At 39.0% G+C, this 20,962-nt stretch overlaps 1 protein-coding gene across 2 annotated transcripts in view; it reads left to right on the forward strand.

The window, feature by feature from the left end:
- The first annotated feature begins 10,737 nt into the window (after window positions 1-10,737).
- The window catches only part of HPGD (15-hydroxyprostaglandin dehydrogenase), a 29,878-nt gene continuing 19,653 nt past the window's right edge, over window positions 10,738-20,962 (forward strand). Inside the window, exons 1-4 of one of the 2 annotated variants that reach the window (XM_035022682.1) lie at window positions 10,738-10,803; window positions 11,029-11,396; window positions 11,691-11,814; window positions 15,183-15,289. In XM_035022682.1, coding sequence (XP_034878573.1) covers window positions 11,304-11,396; window positions 11,691-11,814; window positions 15,183-15,289 — 324 coding nt within the window. In that variant the 5' untranslated portion in view covers window positions 10,738-10,803; window positions 11,029-11,303. Of the gene's footprint in view, window positions 11,397-11,690; window positions 11,815-15,182; window positions 15,290-20,962 lie in introns of both variants that reach the window. The other variant, XM_035022683.1, reaches the window with a different exon arrangement.

The raw sequence follows: 20,962 nt of genomic DNA on the forward strand, positions 1-20,962 counted from the left end.
ACAAAATATACCAGTCTTATCACTATCGAGCCTTCCCTGTGTGCCAAGTGATGTCCACCTGCTCTATTCACATCCATTGGGTAATAAATTATTTAAAGTCAAGACCCATTTCTTCATTTTTAAAAATCCCTTCAAAATCCAGCACCAGACTTTGACTAGAAGTAGCGGGAGTAACTTCAAGTTAAATAGAATTGAATATACATTTTTATTCATACAAGCTGGATTCAGTATGCACTACATAAAATTAATAATGTCATGCTTCTCTTTTTCCTTCTTGCTTGGCTCAATTTCTCTTTTAGAGTCTTGGAATTGCAATGATACATATGCTTTCTACTCCTCTGTCCCTGCTCTCAGACCTATTTCTGCCATCTCACTGCATAGTAACAATTAAGATCATGTTCACCTATTTATGGTTAAATTTAAATTTCATTTTATTCATTATTCACAATCACTTAACATTTCCTAATTCTTTCTCCTCCTGTTTTCATTTAAGAATTACCAGGAAACCATTTCAAAGTATCTGGGTTTTTATTTTATCTAATCATTTCCCCCTTCCTCTAAATGTTTTGCTAAAATCCAGTCCCTTGAAACGTGTTCCAACTTTACCAGGAACTCCGTGGGATCAAGTAACATTTAATGATCTGCCTAGTACTGTGCTGGATCATTTCACATATATCGTATCACTTGACTTTCCTGTTGATATCATTAGAAAAACAATTATCCTCATCTCAGATTTTATATAACTGACCTGAGAAAGACTAAGTAACTTGCCACTGGTTGAACAGCTGGTAAGTGGTAAAGGGGGATACGTGTCTACTGCTTTTTCCACTTCGGAAGGCTTCCCTACCACTCTTCTTTCTAAAACTCGGTCCAGAAGGATCTTGGTACTCAGCACCACCTAACCATGCAGTTATTCAATGCCCACTATCTTATTCCTATTCTACAATTCTAAAATTTGCCTAAATATGTCAACAGTGCCCGCTAGAAATGTCATTCATTTCAACACAAGTCAGAAAAAAATGGTAGAATATAATGATCTTCATGAAATCTGGCAGACTTTCAAATGGGTATCAGAACAATACAGTGACAAGGCATGGGATGGTGTCATATGGTCAGCTATGCCATTTCTAATGGTGTCAAGTCATACAATTTACTAAACATCTCTAAGTCTCACTTTCCTCTTCTGTAAATCAGAAGAAATAATAGGTTCCAACCTCACAGCACCATTTTAGGGAATAAATGAAATAATCTGTGTGCACCTCTAAGTATAATGCCATTAATGAGAAAAGTTAATTTATTAACTTGATGAATGTTAACTATCATCATCATCATCATCATCATCATCATCATCATCATCATCCTCATCACTATTTTGGAAACATGCACCAAGAAAACAATGCACATCTATTTAACCAAAACAAACCACTGTAACCCTAAACATTGTAACAAATGCCTCTTATTCTAATGTGAGGTTCTGGGTAATTTTCAGTGCCTGTAAATCCTGTAATTGTCTTCTTCAGGAAGATAGCTATATAGCACAAAATGTACTCACTGGAACAGTTGATCTAGCTTTCAGATATGACCCAACCAATAAGAACTATGTGATCTGGGATGTCTGGGTGGCTCAGTTGGTTGAGCGCCTGCCTTCGGCTCAGGTCATGATCCCAGGGTCCTGGGATCGAGTCCAACATCTGGCTCCTTGCTCAGCGGGGAGCCTGCTTCTCCCTCTGCTTGCCACTCCCCCTGCTTGTGCTCTCTCTCTCTGTGACAAATAAATAAATAAAAATCTTTAAAAAAAGAAAAAGAACTGTGTGATTGAAGAAAAGACACTTACCTTATTGCTTTAATCTACCCATATATAATAAAGGAATTGGAACATGTAATAAATAGCAAAGACTGCATCCAAACCAAAGAGATTATCTCTTGGCCTGCTCCATTTTATGATAAATAGTTAACATCTGTGGTAGCAAAGAATAAATTATTCTCCAGTTCCAGTTCACTAAATTCATTTCTAGCTCTCGGAGAGAGTTATTACATCATTTTAACTCCAAAAATAACAAGACATAAAAGCATTTCTCTCTAGTAGAGATTAATAAAGTATTTACCCCCAAAAAATCAATGCAATGCCAACTAGACATAGTAGTGCATTCTCTGGAATAATATAGTCACCTGCCATGATCTGTTAACTCATTAACTTTTACAAAACCCTTATAAATTACTTAAGTAGTATGTAGCAAAAACATTTTTGTTTCAGAAGGAGAAAAATAAAACCTACCTGTAAGTAAAATGAGGAATTTGCATATTTTGCCCCAATTTTCTCATAACATTGAGGAGAAATCTAGAAGAAGAAACTGAATTTGTGAACTTCCATTCCAGCGGGCCTAAGAAAGATGAGAAATAGTGAGATAAATAGATGAGAAATATAGGGAAAGGAAAAATCTTTTTCCTTCCTTTATTCAAGTCTGGACTGACCCCAAACCCAGATGAGGCAAATTTCCAAAGTGTCCAATCTTCTAAAAAAAGTTTACTAATAGTGCTATTCTCTTCATACAATGAAACTGCAAAAACTGAATTTTTCTTCACAGTGAGTCACTGGGAAGACATCTGATCTTATCTGACTATTAAGCTAGTCATTTGTATTGCTCCCATTACTGAGGGCTGCCCTTCCCAGACAGTCACTGTGCTTTACAGAGAGACCTTGATTCCCAAGCAAGGGGCTGAGACACCCGTTCAGGCAGCTCTGTGCTAATGCTTCCCTCCTTCCCTTCCTTCCTCCTCCTTCCCTCCTTCCTCCCTTCTTTCTCTCTCCATCTTCCCTCTCTCCCTTCCTTCCTCCCTTCCTCCCTTCCTTCCTTCCTTCCTTCCTTCCTTCCTTCCTTCCTTCCTTCCTCAGTCTTTGTCTCTGTCTCTGTCCTCTCTCTTAAACTCTTCTTTCTAAGCCAGACTATTCCCTTAATTTCACAGGATACTTAGGTTACTTGCATAGTTATAGTTAAAACCCATAGGGCCTATCAGTAGGAATTTTTCTATAGTTAGCTTGTACTGTCATTTACACAGTGTTATATAAGATCTCACCTTGTAGGTTCAAAAGTTGACAGCAATTAGGAAAACTAAATTCCAAAGCAGAGTGCAAGCAAGCTAGCATATTTATACAAAAGTAAAAATCATGAAAAGACAACTTCGGTGTCAGGATTCAGTTAAAAAGCCTGATAGTTTGAATTCTCTCGATATGTCCAAAGACATTTTAAATCAAAATAAAACAAACTATAACATTTCTTAAAAGGAGTATCTGGAAAAATACACTTATCCTAACTTCCTTGATTATTTGTGGTCTTTTGTAAGTCATGGAGCAAATGAAAGGGTGAAAGGCTGCATTGATTAGCTATAGCTCCAGAAGTTCTAGTGTGTTCCCTGATCAACTAGAGAATGTTCATGAAATGTACTCAATAAATTGTAAAGCACTTAACTATTGCTACTTACTATTTTTAGATTATCTTGAAGAAGTCAGTTCATAAATATAAGATAGTCCCAGGTCAATGACAATAATTTGAACATAATTTTTTTCAACCTAAAAGTTAACCTAGTAGTCCCCATTTGAAATAAATGTGTCTGTCTATTCATAGGCTTCTGACATAAAGATGGCCAGTTCAAATCCTACATCCTAACATACATTGTTTGTTGCAGTTTCTTTTATTAGATCTAATATAGCAGAGATCTACATTGTAAATTTCACAGTATTAGCAAGTGTTATATCTAACCTCCATATTGTTTTCTTTCTAATGATTTTAATTATGCTGTTATAAAGCAACAGTGCTCTCTAGCAATATTTCAAGAGCAGAGAGCATGTGATAAGTGGGGTGGACAGATGTGAACCACTGTAGCCTATGGTCTTAGCTCTCTCCTCCTCTGTCCTGCTATCCATGTAGCCTCCTCTCATTTCCCACTTCATCCAGGGTTCAAGTAGCTCTGAGAGTTGGGTCCTGTGCCCTCACACACAGAGGCTCCTAACCAAGGAAGAAATCACCTGCAACAATCACCTCTTCCCTGTCCTACTCCCACTCTTTGTTTCTTGTTTACAAACATGTCTAATCCTGGGTTAGAAAGAATACGGGAGAGAAGGAGGAGGAGAGAGACAGAAAAAAGGAGGGAGGCAGGAGATTAGGGAACAGAGGACAGGCAGCTCCCTTAGAGGAGCTCTCCACTTTATCCAAGCCATAATGTTACAGGTGAGAACACTGAGCATTTGACTTGCAAATTCTCATGCAGCTTATTCATATCAGCCTATAAGAGGGCATATTCTCTTGACTTCCAAGTCACAAATCCTTAAAGTTTCCAAGTCTGGATTTCTATTGTATATTCTATCTCTCAGTACCAAAAATAGATTCACTGATGGTTTCTTCACTTTAATCTATGAAGTCCATTACGTTTACTACCTTAAAAACTCTAAGAATTTATGAAACATCGGAAATCACATATTAAAAGAGTCTCTTCAAAGTTTAGGCAATGGGATTCTGAAAAGTGTCCTCTATTGTTACCAGGTAGTGAAGACCAGGACTTGTGGTGGCATCACCTGAAAAAATTCTCATCACTAATGGCACATCAGCAACATATGCACATTCTAGACTCCAAATCCCACCCCCCCGCCAACAAAGGACTTTGGTTGTACATTTGAGTGTATTGAGACTTAGGTCAGTTGTGCCGGTAGTTTTCAGAAGTCTCCCTGTCTGATAAGACCTCCTATTACACAACCACGAAAATGAATCAAGTTGTTCTCTCCCCTATGTTTAGGAGGATCTAAAAATGATAAGGAATCCCTTACATGGGGGAAACTTGAATTTCATTCTCCTCACCATACTGTGAAATGTGATTACTCTTCTCTGACCAAGATGGTTAACTTGCCACAGGGCCAGTCCTAAAAGATTTTCTAGAACACTACCCAAAAATTCAGCAAGAATAAATAACCTCCCACAGGTGAACAGCTCAGCCAAGTACAAAAAAATTCCCTTCCCTAAATTTAAAACCCAAATGTACAAGCGCTGACATCCAGAATTATATACAATTTTTTTCCATTGTTATACAGAGTACTGCCAACTCAAAACAGGAAACAATCCAATGCAAATGTGAATGGGTGATGTCCCCAGAGGTTTCACTGACGTTCTTCCACTCGATTCTGTCCTGTCAGGTTGGTTCTTGTGGTTCATGATGGTGTCTTACCAGTGCTCTAACTCCCCTCTTCTTCCCAAACCCCTAAATTCTATAACAGTAAAGCAGGATAAATACAGTTGATCAGTTTCCCTTGCCCCTGACTACAACTCATTCTCCAAGCACAACCTAAAAATGGGTTCAAAGGTTCTCAGGGTCTGGCTCTTGCCTTTTTCTCCAGCCTCATCTTCTGCATCCCCACCACCATCCCAAACTCTTATCTTTCTTCTGACTCTTTGAATACATAGCCTTCCCCTTCCTTCTAGGCCCTAGAATCTTCAGCTCTCCCCTGTTTACACTACCCTTTGTCCTGCTGTCTGAGAAGGAGAGGTTTCGGGAGAACTAGCATTTTCTCCAGAAGACTTGCCTCTCCCCAATCACCTTACTATGTTAAGTCTCTCTGACTCCCTCTGCTCCCACACACCTGCTTGTGCCCAAATGATCGTCTGCCTCCCCAGCCAGGTTAGGTTACAAACTCCATGGAGGGTAGGACCATGTGTTTTATTGACTGCATGTCCTTTTGTCCTAGTGCAGGACATATCTTTGGTGCCTAAGACACATTTGTTGAATAAATCATACAAATCGTATAAGCACAGCATATTAAGTAGAAGTTACTTCAGAGCAGTTATTTACAACAACCAAATTTCTTTTCCTCTCCCTCCTTGTCACAGATTACCGACACAGGTATAATCTTGACCACTCTTCTCCCATGTCTCTTGCCTCCCAGTTCTTATCAGTCACAGGAATGTGTGATGCCTTGTCAATCACACGCCACAAAACTGGCTCAATCCTTACTGCATCTATAGGGCTCCCCAATATAGTTTAGTCAATAAGCAGACTTCCATTTCCAAATTGGAAAACCTATCTGTTGTGGGCTGAATTGTGTCACCACCTGCCTCCCAAATGCATCTGTTGAATCCCCCAGTATCTCAGAAAGTGACTGTATTTGGAGATAGGGTCTTTAGATATGTGATTACTTTAAAGGAGGCGTTCAGGGTTGCCCCTAATCCAATCTGACTTGTATCCTTGTCAGAAGAGGAAATTTGAATAGGCAGGGAGACACCAGGGGCTCCTGCACAGAGGGAAGACCAGGTGAAGACACAGGGAGAAGGCAGCCATCTGCAAGCCAAGGAGAGAGATCTCGGGGAACCAAACGTGCCGACACCTTGATCTTGGACTTCCAGCCCCCAGAACTGTGAGAAATTGAATTTCTCTCATCTAAGTCACAGAGTCTGTGGTATTTTCTTATGGCAGCCCTCACAGACTAGCTGAAACTCTGCCCTTATCGTCATTGTTTTTCCATTTTGAACTAGGTCTTTATATCTAAGTCCAGAAAGAAATATGAACATTAAGGAAGAAGAACCTAATAGTAATAATTCTTGGGTCACCAAGTATGTGCCAGGCACTGTACCAGGTGCTCCATGGCCTGCCAACCTTTTCTCCACCTAACAGCTCAGGGAACTCAGGACTGCAGAGGCTGAGTAATCGTAATCAACCTAAGATCATACAATTCGCAAAGAGGAAGAGACTGCATTTGAATATACATCTGTCCAAGACAGCCGAGTGGTCCCGAAAGAGCAAAGGCTTTGGGAGCTGCATGATGGGTTTGAACTCGGGTTTGTTGCTAAATGGCAGAGTGTGACTTGGGGACAGGTCATTTGCCTTCCATGAGCCTCAGTGTCTTCAACTGTAAAACGAGGATAATACTATGTATCTTGTAGGATTAAATGTGATACACAAAAGAATAAGAACATAGTATAGATTCAAACATAGTCAGCTCCTCTATTCTAGCTCGTGCAGGGAAAGTCAAAACAAGAATCCTTGACCCCAGCATTTCCAGAAACCGCCTTATTTCAGCAGTGCTTTTTGGTTTCACAAAGAAAAAGTCTATTTCTATATTGATTCATATGCGATCAATTAAAAATTAAATAAGCTGATATCTATCAGATGACTGACTTGTCTCTATCTTTAACCTGGCGCATGACTAGTTGCATCTTGGGATATCTATGCGCAACCTGGGCATGGGTTGAAGGAAAATCAAGTGAAGGCTGGTTGGTTTTAGCAGGTCAGAACTGAGCCAACAAAGAAAGACTAGTGTGTGTATGAAAATATATATTTGATTAGGAATTCTGACTTGAAGTTAAGTTTATTTTTAATTTGCCTTTCTTAAAGAAATCACTATTCAATCATGGCTAAAACTACTGCTCAGCTACAATCATCTCAAAAAGTTTAATTAAAAAAAAATAAAGAGAAGTACCACTTAGTACCACACCTTGACTCAAAACCATCTCCTTCAATTTTCTAGATAAGTGACCTTGGCCAAATTCCCTAATGTCCTTAAACCTATTTTCCTCATCTGTAAAATGACCACAATAATAACTACGTCACTGTTTGGTTGTAAATAATAAATGCAATTATATATGTATAGTGCTTAATGATAATAGCATTTTCAGAGCATTTGCTATGTGCCAGTCACTGGTCTAAGCACTTCACTTGAATTTATTTAACTCAGTATAGTCTTTACAACAACTTTGTGAAATAGGTACTCTTTCATCCTCATTTAACTGATGAAGAAGCTGAGATTCAGAGAAGTTAAGTAACTAGTTCAAGGTCACAGCTAGGAGGCAGCGGAGCTCAATTCAGAGGCAGGCAGTTTGTTGCAGAGGCTATGCTTTTAGACTTCATTAGATGAGTAAATATTCAATACCCAATACCTGCAATTGTATTGAGAGAAAAATCATCCCTTTTAATCTATTATTTAATTTTGCGTTTTATCTGTTTCCATTTAAAGAGAATTTTGTTCGTAGTTACTAAATAAAGTATAACCTGTAAATAGGAATGCTTTGCAAAATTACGTGAATGATGGTTTGTTCCAGATTTAACTTAGTTTCACCTAAGAATTATTTTTTTTAATTACACAAATTACATTGATGATAAAATTATATAGCTAGTGTCAATGAAACTAAATAATGCTATCAACACAGAAGCTGAGAAATGTATATCAGAAACCACGGGGAGATGTGTTTACTGGGTAAAGAATACTTTTTTTGGTTTTAGAATATACATATATAATGTCCTATAGGTATTTTTAAGTCAAAATGTACATTTAATACAAAATATGAAAAAAAGTATCAAGACACTCTGCTTCAAAAAATACCATACCAATGTATTTTTTCTAGTCTTGTAAGTTGTGTAAAAAGGGTAATCATAATATATGGGGGATCTCATCATCTAGTTCAAATTTTCCATCTTCTCTCAAACACATATCTCGTATTTATCTGTACTTTTCTTCATTCAACATGTATAAGCACACACTTTGGGTAGCCCTGTGCTGGATGCTGGAGATACCCCGAAAGAAAGACCCAGTTCTCCCTTCAAGGAAAACTGACACACAGAGTTAGTCAGATCATTAGAATAATGCGATCAGTGTTTTCACTGTAGAATTTTCATAGCTGAGTTGAAAGACAAGAGAAGAAATTAGGAAGGGAAGCATCCTCAGGTGAGAAGACAGAAGATGGTGAGGGCCCGAGGCTTGGTGAGTGGGGTAGGGTTTTTTTTTTTTTTTTTAAAGATTTTATTTATTTATTTGTGAGAGAGAATGAGAGACAGAGAGCACGAAAGGGAGGAGGGTCAGGGAGAGAAGCAGACTCCCTGCCAAGCAGGGAACCTGATGTGGGGCTCGATCCCGGGACTCCAGGATCATGACCTGAGCCGAAGGCAGTCGCTTAACCGACTGAGCCACCCAGGCGCCCGAGTGGGGTAGGTTTTAACTGATTCCACTTCCTAGACTCTAAAGAGAGGCTACAAGAAAGACACGGGGCGTGGAAGGCTATGCCCTCTTCCCATGAAGTGCCCGAGAGTTTGGGTATTTTATGGATTTTGAAAGTGAGAATGTCCAAACATGATTAGATCAATAGGTTAGAACTTTTCCTGGGAGGAGTGTGGAAGCTGAATTGGATTTAGGAAATTTGTGGGCAAAGTAATTCAGGATGTTAATTCAATTGCTATCACGGGAGAAAGTTAAGGGTCTGAACAAAGATGGTGACAGTGGAAGCTGAGAGGAAAGGGATTAAAAGGTACTAACTGCCCTAGGTTCCAGTTCTTCCTATGTACTATAAATACATAAATACATAAATAAATAAATAACCCAAACAAACAAAAAACTGTTTCTCACCTTTTCTTTTCTATCTCACATGTATTATTTATGAATAATCCAGAAGTAATTAGTTAGAACAGATATTTATTGCATGACTTTGTGCCAGACACTGAAAGAGTGCTTTATATGTATTACATAATTTAATTTTCACCAAATTCTTATAGGAACTGCTACTCTCCTAAGAAGAAGTCTGAGGCACAGAGAGTTGAAGAAACTTGCCCAAGGTCAGACTGCTGGTCAAGTAAGATCCAAACCCATTTTGTGTGAGTCTGAAGCCAACGCTCTTCTGTACCCGCAGACTGCTTCCGGTTCCTCTCACTCTCACAGACTCCTGGACTTTTAAGCTGAATCAGTCCTCCTGTCCTTCCTTAGAGGAAAAACTGGTTTTTCCTCTGATCTTTCTGACTACTGTCTGATCCATTTCTTTCCATGTAATATCTTGAACTCCTGCGATACCCATTTCTCCCCATTTTCTCCTTAAATTTCAGCCATTTGGTTTCTGTGCCTTGTAAATTTATTCACACTAATTCTTTTCTTGAAAAATACGAAGCATTCCTCCATCTGTCTTTTCCTTGTGCTGTGCTTAGAGTAGTCTGTATAATTAACCACTCCTTTCTTCTTGAATCTATTTTCCCCCATATGTGCTGTAACACTTCGCACTCCCAACATGGTCCGATGTTCCTCTAGTGGTTCCTTCTCTGTTAGTAGTTCCTTCCTGCTGAGGAGCTCATTCCTTTTCTTCTCTGTTCTGTGCATGCCGCTAGAGGTATTGGGGTTTTGTTTATTTTTTATTTATTTATTTTTCGTGCTCTGCTGTTCTTTCAATATGATCCCTCAACGCACTCTTCATATTTTGACTTTTAATTATCATGACCCAGATAGATTCGCATTAATTTCTCAACATTTTTTGAAGACCCAATTTCAAATCAACTTGGAAGTCTTTCTTCCGGCTTGCTGACAACATATATTTCACACAGCCCGCCCAAACGCCTCCAGTGCTGACCCAGTCACCTGCGCCCGTATCTCCAATAAGCAGAAAGGAAGTACACAAAGGCTTCATTCGGCTGTTAGTTAAGCCTTTCTGCCTGACTTTCATCTCCCCAAAGGCTTAGGTTTCATAGTACATGCCAACCAGGTATTAAGCTTACAGAACTAAAATTGAAGCCTGCAGGTGATAACAAGAAAAAAAAAAAAAAAGTGATTAGGTCAGAAGAACAGCCCTGGCTGAATGCATCTTGGATACACAGCTTATACGCAAGTTCCTGGAGGACTGAGAACCTCTTTCCCACACTGGCAGCTCAGAGCCTCCAAAGCTAGTATGATTCAACGTGTAAGCATTCCATTGAACCAACAGTTCACCAGGCTAACAGCGACTCTGGAAGTCCTGTGCAAGTAAAGATGACACACAATTGACACTCGGATCGCCAAGACATGGGAATTCAGACGTAAACTTAGACTGAGACAAAGAGCAACACCCCTAAGATTTTGCTCTGTTTGCTTGCTTTTGTGTCTTATTGTGGGGGCGGGGGGGGCGAGAGAGGGCAGGATGTTCGGGCAGGAGGAGGAAACCAAGCTCCCGAGCCCCTCCTCTGCCCTCCTCTTGTCCCGGTGGTCTTTAGCGCACCGAAGGTAATCGGTTTTGTTTTGTTTTGTTTTGTTTTTCCTGTCAGAGCCCTGCCAGCCGCTCAGTCAGAGGCCAAGGGGAGGCTCTGACCCGGGCTGCGAGTCAGGAAGGCAAAGATCGCGAAGCTTGGCTTCTCGGAGCGCTCAGGGCCAGGTGACACAGCAGCGGGTTCCCCGGAGCGGGCTTGACAGTTTCATCCCCGCCCACTCGCAGGAGAGCGCCCGGCCGGGCTGGCTGCACGCGCGCGCGCAGGGGGCCATAAAAGCTGCGGCCGCGCCGAGACGCCGAGCTCGCCCACCGCCCCGGAGCAGCGGCCGCACCATGCACGTGAACGGCAAAGTGGCGCTGGTGACCGGCGCGGCGCAGGGCATCGGCAGAGCCTTTGCCGAGGCGCTCCTGCACAAGGGCGCCAAGGTAAGCGTGGCGCCCGGCCGCGGAAACTTGTCTTCCCACCCCGACCCTCGTCCCCCCACCCAGCCGCATGACTCCGCGGGGAGCCAGGGCGCCGCACCCCGGGCTGCCCACCTTGCCGCTTTCAAAAGCTGCGGAGGCTGACCGCCTCGAGCAGACCTCCGACGCTGCTGGGGAGAGACCCCCAACTTTAAATGCAGAATCTGAGGTCCAAGAGGGGAGCGTCCTGGTGTTTATTTACTGTTCGTCTGTCTCCCAAGCTGCTCAGGACCTCGATGCCTCTCCTCTTGTCTATAGGTAGCGCTGGTCGATTGGAATCTTGAAGCAGGTGTAAAGTGTAAAGCTGCCTTGGATGAGCAGTTTGAACCTCAGAAGACTTTCTTCATCCAGTGCGATGTGGCGGACCAGGAACAACTGAGAGGTAAGAGAGGGGGGATCGATCCATCAAATCCGATCCATCCATCGGAACATGCCTTGAACAGGCAACGACCTGGAGGCAGCCCGGGCCAGAGAGCCAGCCTCGGTGCAGGCAGATCGGCTGCCTCCTGGAGAGCAGCCACTTAGAAGCTCCAGTAGATAGCTTGGACTGTTAGGTTTCCTACCCACATCCCGATAGCTATAAGGACCAAGGGGGGAAAACCGAGACTGCTTGAGAAATCTTTTATTTTAGTCATTTGGCAGCACATAATGTAATCAAAATTCCTTTGTGTAATCAAAGACCGTGCTGCTGCAGTAAGTATTAAATGATTGAAGTTGCAGATGGAACTTGGAAAGTTGGAAGTAGGCTAAGGGACTGTGGCAAACAGCTTCTCCCAGAACGCTGGAAGATGCAGAGTCCAGTGACGACCAAATGTGGCAATGTTTCCTTTTAAACATACTAGAATGCAAGATCAAGGATCATCATCACAGACATGCTAGCTGCTTTCAACCAAATGTTCTCTCTGGTTTTTCCCCTCTGAAATGGTACTTTAAAAATAATAATAGCTGTACTGCAGTGTTAGAATTGCAGAAGAAAAAATTTCTATCAGACTTTCCTCAACGCTTTCCTGTTTCCGGTCTACTCCCTTAAAATAGAACAATCTACTTGTGAGATATCAAGGACAATATTGGTGTGTACAATAAACAGATTTGGTCATATGGAGGCCTGATAGATTCGCATTAAAAAAAAAACAACACCTTTTTCTGGAAAAAAAGCAGAAAAATAAAATACATGTATGTCACAAAGTTTTATTGGAAGACTAAATTGTTAGGCACATCTTTAATGAAGGAGCCAAAAATCTTCCATAAAAGTCATGCTAGTACTCCTGTTCTTCTTTTTTTTTTTTTTAGACTTTTTTTTATTTATTTATTTGCGAGAGAGAGAATGAGAGACAGAGAGCATGAGAGGGAGGAGGGTCAGAGGGAGAAGCAGACTCCCTGTTGAGCAGGGAGCCGATGCGGGACTCGATCCCGGGACTCCAGGATCATGACCTGAGCCGAAGGCAGTCGCTTAACCAACTGAGCCACCCAGGCGCCCAGTACTCCTGTTCTTAAACGAACATTGAACATGTGAATTTCTTTGAAATGTTGGGATATTCTGTAAGAGGGTAAAGATGGAGTGGTACCTTAGAAGGGAGTGTTTCCCCACAGCTAAAGGAAGTTGTTTTAAAGGAAATTATGTAATTAAATCTGAAAATGCTAATAAAGACCTATAACATGAATTACAAGCACGACTAGAAGAGATCTGTGAACCACAGTGCTAGTGGAACATATTTTGCCAGAGGACAAAGTTCTGTTGATTGTGCATGGTATTTTGGATCAAGGATAAAGTCATGCCAAATCCCAACATCCATGCTGATGAAATAGGAAACAGTATAGATCATCTGAAAGCTATTTCTGCCTGAATTTATGTAGTTTCACATGTGACATTTAACCTTAATTGTTTTGCTTCCCAGTATTTAAAATTAGTATCTTGGCTGTAAACACATTCCTTAAGGATAAGTGATTGTGGAGGAGGAAACTCAGACACATAATGGGTGACCAGAAGAAGGCATGTTGGTCATGAGAAATCCACATGTTGTCTGAACATCAGCATTTATTTGCATTTAAGGAAGACATGGCCTTGACTCTAACAATTTCAGGATTTAATGCCATTTACAGCTTTTGAAATTGTCTAGGCTGTGGCCAAGAGAGACTTCTTTGAAATCACATAAATGTGGAAGTGAAAAGTTTCTTAGAGATGATCTAGACATAATTCATACCACAAATGAAAAAAATACAACATGGAGAGTTTGGGTAAATCATAGAGTTCCCCAAGCTTCTAAATGTCAGCAAGAGCTTAATTGTAAGCCATTTGAGCCCAAAATTCAGGATAGGCCAGAGAGAAGATGATGTATTAGATATTGATAAGGGCAGAGTATAAGGAATGCAGCAGAGACCAGAATGAGGAAAGAAAATTGAAAAAGCAATTAGACTTATGTACTTAACAACCTAATTTCCTATACGATGGGTGTGAGTTTTGAAAAGTAGAACATGTTTCAGGTGGAATGCAAAAAAAAAAAAAAAAAAGTATTCCTTAGATGGTTTCTGCTAGAGGACCTTTCTGGAATCAATTTGAGATTTTAAGCAGTTTAAAAATTCCATGAAAAAGTAAACAGTTTTTATTTTGTTGTTTTCTATTCCAGTATGGTAAAGTACTGTAAATAATGGCTTTTGCAATATTTTTGGCAATTAACTTGCATAGTAATTTATCCATTTGGGAACTGATGAATCCATGCTGTCTTCAATATGGTGGTTGTTAATAATTCTAGATTTTATTCAATCAAAATAAAGTTTGTGTGGATTTACTGTTTTCAAGGAACTCATATATTGGCCCTAAGACCAGAGAATACATTTCTGTCATTTGGAAGAACAGCCATGAATGTTATCTATAGTCTCAAGTAACAGAGCTAGAACCAATAGTAAAGGGCCCAAGGAAACAGCTTAAATCTATAGAACTCTTGTCAAAGGCTGCTTTGAAAAATAATGTGTTTCCTGATACAAAAGTGGTAAAACCAAGTATGAACTGGCTAAGGAGGGTTTGCAAGGCCTGGACTGGGTATGTGGTTGGACAGTGTAATGAATGAACTTCAGGCCTCAGGATCTATGCAGACTTTACCCTGGTTGAACATAGTTTTTACACAAACTAGTAATACAAAGTAGCAATAATAGTGACAAAAAGAAAAGAATGAATAGTAAATATTGAAGTTACAGTATCCAGATCAACTGAATGAAAAGTACACTTTTACTTGCTGGAGTATGAGACTCCCTGAAATGATCATAATGGATCTGAATACACAAGATGACTTGTGTTTAATATACACTTTATGAGGATAATATGGCTTATTAAAAAAGGATATTTGTCATAGTCTAAGCCACAGAACTTCAGTCATCTCTTAAGGACAGAATTTTAGAGTGTGCGAGCGCGCACGAGCGGCAGAGGGAGAGAATCTTCCATCAGACTCCCCTCTGAGTGCAGAACCCCCAGTGGGGCTCAATCTCACATGACCTGAACCCAAACCAAGAGTCGGATGTTCAACCAGCCGAGCCACCCAGGCGCCCCAGGTTATGCATTTCTAGCAAGTTTCAAGGTAATGCTCTTGATGCTCACAAACCACGCTTTGAGAAGCAAGGCATTAAGTCGCAGACTAAGAGTATAGTTTTCATTATAAAAGTAGATAAATGAAAATTAATTTCAGGGCACAGGGTAGGATTGAAATGTACCCATGGAATACAAGACGGTATCTATAATGTCTTCTTTTTTTTACTTAGATACCTTTAGAAAAGTTGTAGACCACTTTGGAAGATTGGACATTTTGGTCAATAATGCTGGCGTGAATAATGAGAAAAACTGGGAAAAAACTGTGCAAATTAATTTGGTAAGCTATTTTCACCATGTTTATTGTCTAAACTTATTTAATAAACTGATGCTTTTAAAGAAGAAAAAGTTCTTACATTCATGGAATCAATATAATGACCTATAACCTAGAAAAAGGGACGTTGCAGAAAGCTAGAAAAAAGCATTTCCTTTTACAAATGGGAAGACATTTGAGGCTTCTAATTATGCAAATAATTCTGTCTTAAAAATCTTCAAAGGAAATATGAAAAAAACTCATAGTTCATTGCATAACTTAGGAGTTAGCAAACTATGGTCCACAGGTAAAACTAGCCTGCCACCTGTTTTGTGTGACTTACAAGCTAAGAACGGGTCTTACAGTTTTTAATGGTTGAAAAAATGTAAAAAGAATATGAAATATATCAATATATGGAATTCACATTTCAGTGTCTAGGGTTTTACTGGAGCACAGCTCCAGTCATTCATCTGCATATTACCTGTGGCTACTTTTTGCTGTAGCAGCAGAGTTGAATCGTGACAACGACCCTACGATGTGCACTGACTGAGCTCTTTACCGTCTGGCCCTTTACAGAAAAATATTTGTCAATCCTGGCTTAACTTGTTTATTTAAAAACTAAGTCTTAATTTAATTCCAGAAATGTAACAGAAAGCAAGGCTAAAGTGACTGTTGGACTTTGTAATTATTAGGATTTTTATCCTGAGAGTTGGGTGTGTGTGTGTGTGTGTGTGTTTATGTATATTTCTACAATGTTTGATGATCATTTAGCTCTTAAATTACAAAACTGTAGAATTAGGAAATAAAATTTCTTTTTGAGCCTCCATATCACAAGTTTATTGGTTATCCCATTTTATAAACACACTTCACATAAGATCTTGGGGTTCTGTAAAACTTAAACCTTAGCCAAAGGAAACTGTAAGAGCTAGGCTCTGCATGGGGTCACCCTGCGCTTGGTAAGGTCATTCTACTAGTCTTGCAGAGCAGATATGTGTCAAGTACAGAAGGACCACTTGTGTGTATAAACATACAGGGAGTGGCCCCCTACTTCATGATATCCTCCCGGGAGATGATAAACTCCTTAAAAACAGGATGTGTTATGTTTTGAGAGAAAGAAAATTTCTTTCTTTCTCAGTAATCAACACAATATCTTGAAGATAGTGCTTAGTCAATAAATGTTTGACTTGAATCTACATTCCCATGAATAATTTCTTAACTGTAATAACTTTATGGGAGTAATGAGAATTACACTACCTCACGAAAGAGTTGAATCACTTTGATAAGGGTACAGAGATTCTCCCCAAACTTCACAGATGCCTGAAGTCCTTTAATCGAGAATGAAAGGTATTCCTTCCAGTTCTTTTTAAAATTTGTCTCGGGGCACCTGGGTGGCTCAGTCGGTTAAACATCTGCCTTTGGCTCAGGTCCTGATTCCAGTGTCCTGGGAATCAAGCCCCACGTTGGGCTCCCTGCCCAGTGGAGAGTTTGCTTCTCCCTCTCCCCTTCCTTGTGCTCTCTCTCTCTCTCACTCACTCACTCTCTCTGTCAAATAAATAAAAATCTTAAAAAATAATAAAATAATAAAATTTGTCTCAAGTGTTCCTAGATAGAATCAGATTTCAAAATAACTTTAAAATTTATTTGTCAAGTTTCCCCCAAAGTTTTTCTGGGATATGTATGTGTGTTTAGAGACCTGACCTGTCAACATTTATGTTAAATTTGTCTTTTGCTGACAGTATAGTGTGAGCTTTTTAAGTCACATCTGAGCATATCTGCATTTTATATTTGTGAATTTAAGCCACTTACATTTATCATTACCCTTTATTAGGATTTATGTCTTATATTTTTGTTCATATTTTATTTTTTAATTAATTTTTTAAAGATTTATTGTAGAAAGAGAGTGAGTAGAGGGAGAGGCAGCAGCAGAGGGAGAGAGAAAGAGAAGCAAACTCCCTGCTGAGTGCAGAGCTCGATGTAGGGCTTAATCTCATGACCCGTGAGATCATGACCTGAGCTGAAATCATGAGTCGAATGCTTAACCGACTGAGCCACCCAGGCTTTAGTTCATATTTTGAATTTACTAAGTTTTTTTTTTTTTTTGCTTTTGACCTTTTTCCATTCTTTTCTTCAATTCCATTGGATACCTTTAATTCTTCTATGCTGTTAAGAAAATTGTACATTTTATTTATTTTTTTAAAGATGCTATTTGAGAGAGAGAAATAAATAAAAATTTATTTATTTTTTTAAGATTTTATTTATTTAAGATTTTATTTATTTGAGATCATGCACAGGAGTTGGTGGGGCGAGAGGGAGAGGAAGAAGCAGACTCCCCACTGAGCAGGGAGCCTGACTCAGGGCTGGATCCCAGGACTCTGGGATCATGACCTGAGCCAAAGGCAGATGCTTAACCGACTGAGCCACCCAAGTGCCCTGAAAATTATACATTTTATTAATCTTTGGTGGTTGTCCCTGACTTATTATGAACCATATTTCATTGCATCCTTTGGTTGCCAGATGGGAAAAAAATGAATGTATAACCAATTGAGAGCTTCAGGAATATTTAAGAATATATTTTTATAAACTTAATGGCACTTTCCACAACCACATAAAGTGACGAGAATTTCTTTGCATCAAGCTCTGCTAGTGAAAAAGCACAAATCACACAGCAATTTTCTCACTACTGGTATTTTTAATAGTTTCCTCAGTAATATCTACAGATATTTTATAGACAAAGATCACTAGGTTATAAAGTTCTTATATTCATTGCATTCATAATGGACACCTACTATGTCTTTTCTCTAAGAAATCAGCTGTCAGGACGCCTATGTGGCTCAGTCGGTTAAGCGGTTAAGCGTCTGCCTTCGGCTCAGGTCATGATCCCGGGGTCCTGGGATCCAGCCCCGCATTGGGCTCCCTGCTCAGCGGGGAGTCTGCTTCTCCCCCCTCCCACTGCCCCTCTCTGCACTCATGCTCTCTCTCTCCCTCTGAAATAAATAAATAAAATCTTTAAAAAAAAAAAAAAGACAGAAATCAGCTCTCAGAAAACTGTGCAATGATTAGAGTTAATTTTAAGAACATAAAAATAATGACGAGATTATCACAAAGGTAATAGGATTAGAATTATCAATTTTCGCCAGGCTGGCTGAGAGGGCATGTTTGCTTTCACATGGCCTGGGCGAGTAAACACTTGCTGCAGGCTAGAAATTCTTACTGCAAATAGAAAATTCTAGAAGACCAGGAGAATTTTATTTGACTCCTTTGGTTACAACTCACTCTCTTAGATCCTTCCTCATTGAAATTATCTGGCCTTTATTTTTCTTTGGACTCTGCTGACGTAGGCCACTCCTTAGCTTAACTCAGGAACTAATGACATTTATGTAATTTTACCTCTAGAGAGCAAGCTCTAACTTTATTACCTATATATAAGTTGAAAACATGTTACTTCCCCTCCTCCCTGCAACACCCAGTTCAGTTCAAGAGTAGATTAGAGTCTGACCTATCACTATCCTTCCGACTTGATTATCTCTGTTAGTATAATGCAAATATTTGTGTTTGGTTTATATATTTTTTATACTCTGGATGTAATTTGCCTCCTTTTATGATACCATGCATGTTCTTCTATGTTCCTGTCCCTATCAGAGTAACCACCTAGTTAAAGGACCTCACCACATATTTCTTCCTCTTCTGGAATCTTGTATATCATAATGATACCATTCTTATAGGGCTTACAAATTTTAAAATTATATTAGAATCATTTTTAGACCTGTGCAATTTATGCCAGTATGCTATAAGCTCTTTCAAGGCATAAAATTTTTGTTTTGTGTACAGAGTAGATGTTCAATTTATATTTATTGGATACATAAACTGCCATTCTATGATATTTTACATACATGGATATTCATTTTTGTGTTTTAATACAATGTTTGGATTATTTCCAAATACATCAGTGTTGCCAAGCTGTATCATCTGTCCTACTTTTACTCCTTACCAAACTTACCATTTCCTTATCCTTAACTCAGCAGATCTCACCATTCTTCCCACACAAGAGATACATTAAACCTCTTCCCATTCTTTTGTTTCCATTAGGCTATTCTGTGCTTCCTCCTTAGTCTGAAACCAACTGCAGTAGCTTTATTTATAGCTACCCAGAGCTCATTAGGAATGTTCAGGAAAGACTGAATCTTTGAATAGCTGTCAAAGGTTCCTCTGGCAACTGGGCGGGTGGAGGTAGACTTAACTTTGAATATTGATAAGGCCATTCTGTAATATACTTCTTTTACTTTCTGATCTTTAATAAGACTAAATAATTCATTCCCATTCAGGTGGGATTTATAATCTAATTTGGACATGTAAATAACATATTGAATCCCTTAGTGTACTCAAATAAAAACTAAAAAAATAGATGGCTTATTGTGGTTGATTATTTTTTTCAGAAATACAAGGGTTCACTAAAGATTTGCACTGGTAAGGATATACATTTAGATTCCATCAAAACTAGATGACAGTCCTGAATTTAGAATTCATGAACTTTTATTTCATTTCTCTGGTCTTGAATTTCCCAGTTGTAAAAGGATGAAGATAATTTCCTTACCTGGAAGAATGGTTAAGCTTAAATAAAGCCTAACTTCCATGAAGTATCCAGCATAGTGCTACTACATAGTATCACTCAATAAATTACATTTCTCATCCAGAATGTCAAAACTTACATTTTTTCATTCTCACAATCTCATTTCTATATGAAGTGGATTCTTCTGCCCTACTCTGCCTATAAGGAAGAGTTGTGGAGATGGGTAGAAATGTTGTCAAATGTACGCCCTTTTCTTGGCTCCCAAGGATGTTGATTACAAATTAAATTAGTAACTTCTCTCTGTTTTGTTACTCGCACTCCATAATATTTAAAGATCTAGTTGAACTGTTATGTTAGGCAGAACTTGCCAAATTTTAAGTAGCTTCGCAAGGGGGAATACAATAATATTCATCACATAAACAAGCAAAAATGGGAAAAGACTGAACACAGAGAAACAAAAGATAGAAAAGGATTTCAGAAAAAAAAAGTGGTCCTCGAGAATTGGGCTGGAGAAAAGACAAGAAACCTGAAAGGCAACGTTTCATAATTTAGATGACAGGATTTTTAAAATTAGAGTGTAGCACAAGAACCAGAAACTAAAAGGAACCTCAGAGGGGAGGAAGATAAGATAAGGAAAATGATAGATTAGGAAATTTCAGTAAGGAATACATGCATGTGTGCTTTTTGTATATAGGTTATGGAAATATATATGATATATAACATATTGTATATTATATATAATAATATATATTATATTACATATATACAGTAAGAAGACATGATGCCTGATAAGAGTTAAACAAATACGCTATTACCATTTATCTATTTATCTTTGCTACTTAAGAATTATTCCCAGGACAGGGGAATTTGAGTGGTTTTTAACTTATAAGGTACTTTAATCTGTGGAAAAAACTAATTTAAGATTTGGAATACAGCACAGTTATAATTTTGGTATTACATATAAATATTATTCATAACCAAAACTATTGAGTAAGCATGTGTTAATTAGATCATTTTGTCAGTAAGTGGATTTTTACTTGCACTATGTGAAATTAGCCATGGGATTTTCTTTTTCTCTTTTGAGAGTCGAGTACACCATCTTTTGAAGGTCAAATACAAAATTGAGAGTACCT

The sequence above is a fragment of the Mirounga leonina genome, unplaced genomic scaffold, assembly GCF_011800145.1.
Source record: "Mirounga leonina isolate KUSES-001 unplaced genomic scaffold, KU_Mleo_1.0 Mir_176, whole genome shotgun sequence".
NCBI lineage: Eukaryota > Metazoa > Chordata > Mammalia > Carnivora > Phocidae > Mirounga > Mirounga leonina.